Source organism: Sphaeroforma arctica, assembly GCF_001186125.1.
Source record: "Sphaeroforma arctica JP610 unplaced genomic scaffold supercont1.29, whole genome shotgun sequence".
Classification (NCBI taxonomy): domain Eukaryota; class Ichthyosporea; order Ichthyophonida; genus Sphaeroforma; species Sphaeroforma arctica.
This window is the reverse complement of record NW_014040529.1, coordinates 96,280-98,811: the sequence shown is the minus strand read 5'-3', so window position 1 is coordinate 98,811 and position 2,532 is coordinate 96,280. Positions and strand designations below refer to the sequence as shown.

Genomic DNA, 2,532 nt, shown 5'->3' with positions numbered 1-2,532 from the left:
ATATCGAGGATAAATGGCTACCGTGTACATTGATTTCCTTTCGGCTGGTCCGATTGGCAGTTATGTTATTACGAAGCTTTTGATTCGTATTCTGCTACAGTTTCTTCCTTCTTTCTGTTACACTGATTTGAAAGAGGCATGCAAACCAGTTGTTGCACCCTTGTGCGTATATTACGCTAGTGTATTATGGCATGTTCTACTGAAGTCGATAGTACGGTATACTTTGCAGTACAACTATACAGTACAAATATTGTCGTAACATTCTCAAGCATGTTCATTTCGACCGTGTCACTACTGTACGCTGACCTTCGATCTCCGTCTTGTTGGATGTAAGCAGTGTACAGACAGGGGCGGTGAGGATTCAAGTGCAGAATCATTAGGCGAAGCACCGTCATCACACGGCCAATGCACAGCAGAGTGCCAGCAACTCAGAGGTAGGCGTACAGTTGACCAACTCTCATATTTAGACGTACACATGTCATACGTATTAGTGGCCAATTGTTGCCACTGTAGCCGGCGGGTTGACACCTCTTCGGCTGCACACATCTTCTGTGCTAAGCAATGTCACTTAATACTGTGAAGGGGGTGGTATATCACTTCAAATGTGTATTCCAATCGCCCTCATCAGTGGCCAGGCGTGAGCTTCTACAGCGGAATTTTCAATCTGGCAATTTGGTGACGAATATTTCCTACTCGTTTCTCGGCTACACTGCACACCAACAGAAAGATTAAAGGTTGAGCAGCTTATAGCGGAAGACAGTGAAGATCTGATCGAGAGATTCCGGATGACAACAGATCTTATAATGAGGAAGCACCGAGAGCAGGTGTGCATGCAGCTCATAATATACAATTCTCAGTCTGTTCGGACAAGTGCGCTGCTTGCTGACCACGGAGTGCATATTCAATGATCTCACCAGTTAAACTACTCACCACGTGTACTAGTATATTTTAAGTGACTCCGCTATACGTCACATGTACATGAGGCGTGTAGCACTATACCCAAAAACAAAGAAACTCTTACTCGCCATTGCCATTCTTCGGTCTTTCCTACACATGAGGAGTACAACATATATTATGAGGGGAATTCATACCCTGATAATAGACTCACCAATGTGTATATTTCCAGAGCCGCCGCCTAGAGGACACATATAAGCAAGAGCTGTTCGAGCTGCGGGCAATGGTCGATCACGAGCGAGATATCAGTTCAGTTCTTCGCTTGCGCAACACAGAATTGCACGGGAAAATAGAAGACATGGTGGCAGCCATGTATACTGCGATGCACATCGACGAAACACGGGCCAGTGACGAAGACAGGTGTGTTGATGTTTGGATATGAACCCACATCCACAGCATTCGTTGGGCTGCTAGCTACCTTAATTGGTGGCTGGGTTTTATATATGCGTTTTTATTTCTCCATCAAAAGGATTCTGTGTATGCAGTAGCTGGCGTTGGTGGAACAGCTTGATGCCTAGAATGGTGTACTGGAACAGTTATAGACAAGTAGCGCCCTCGGTTCCAAGAGAAAATCTATTTCGGTTTCGACCGACATTCCTCGTGAGTTCTATTCTTAGACATTCATCGTGAGTTCTATTTTTAGACTTTCATCCCCAACATCCTTATCGTGAAACTGCTTTGATTCTTCAACTGACGAGCGGTGCATGTGAGAGTTGTGTGCCTGTAAAGATATACTGATCACAATCTAGTCGAGTGATTGCTCCTCTTGTGCACTCTAATCTACTGCAGGCTTATTCAGCAACTTCTCGCGGAGAATCAAACACTACGAGTTCTGGCGGGCGTAAGCGATAGTACAAGCATACATGCACCGAACTTCTCTCGCGACGGTCAATAAATACATGCAACTTGGTTTACAAGTATCCGACATGTCTATTTATTGAAATTGTTAATGCATGCAACCGCAGCGGTATGTTTTGTACTCAACCAGCTTGCAGTGAACAGCATGACAGTATATGAACTTATGATTAACCAACAGAGTGTTGATATGTTGTGGTGTTGATTCTAATCACAGACGAGATTCGATTTGTCCTTGCCTCTTCTAAAAAGTACGGGTCATATGCAAACCGCTTCCTGCGATGAATATGCGCTAAGGTAGCTGGGAATTCATCGCCCAATTACAAAACATCTGTAATATGATTACGGTTACTTGATTACAAGAACAAGACACAGTGTTGAGCCTCAAACCATATATCACATAAGCACTTGATGGATTTCACCAGCAATGTTACTGATAAATAATGATGGGGGTGTAATTTCAGTACATATCCATATATATATATATATAGCATTTGATGGGCTTCACCAGCTATAGGACGGGGTGTAATTTCAGTAAATATCCATATATTTAGATCATTTGATGACTGACGGATTCAAACAAGCTCTAGAGTGAACGTGTCAATAAGTACACTCGGTTCTATCTCACGCGTTTTACCTGTGACGATTGTGTACGACTAACTCTCAGACATTTACCTTTATGAGCAATTGCCAGCGAAACTATTACACGCACCTACATAAGGG

At 43.3% G+C, this 2,532-nt stretch overlaps 1 protein-coding gene across 1 annotated transcript in view; it reads left to right on the top strand.

Moving 5' to 3' along the window:
- SARC_00844 (hypothetical protein) overlaps positions 1–1,880 on the top strand; it is a 3,750-nt gene extending 1,870 nt beyond the window's left edge. The window contains exons 2-5 of the mRNA XM_014305461.1: positions 338–434; positions 724–824; positions 1,127–1,314; positions 1,744–1,880. Coding sequence (XP_014160936.1) covers positions 338–434; positions 724–824; positions 1,127–1,314; positions 1,744–1,849 — 492 coding nt within the window. The 3' untranslated portion in view covers positions 1,850–1,880. The remainder of the gene's footprint in view (positions 1–337; positions 435–723; positions 825–1,126; positions 1,315–1,743) is intronic.
- Positions 1,881–2,532: the final 652 nt, after the last annotated feature.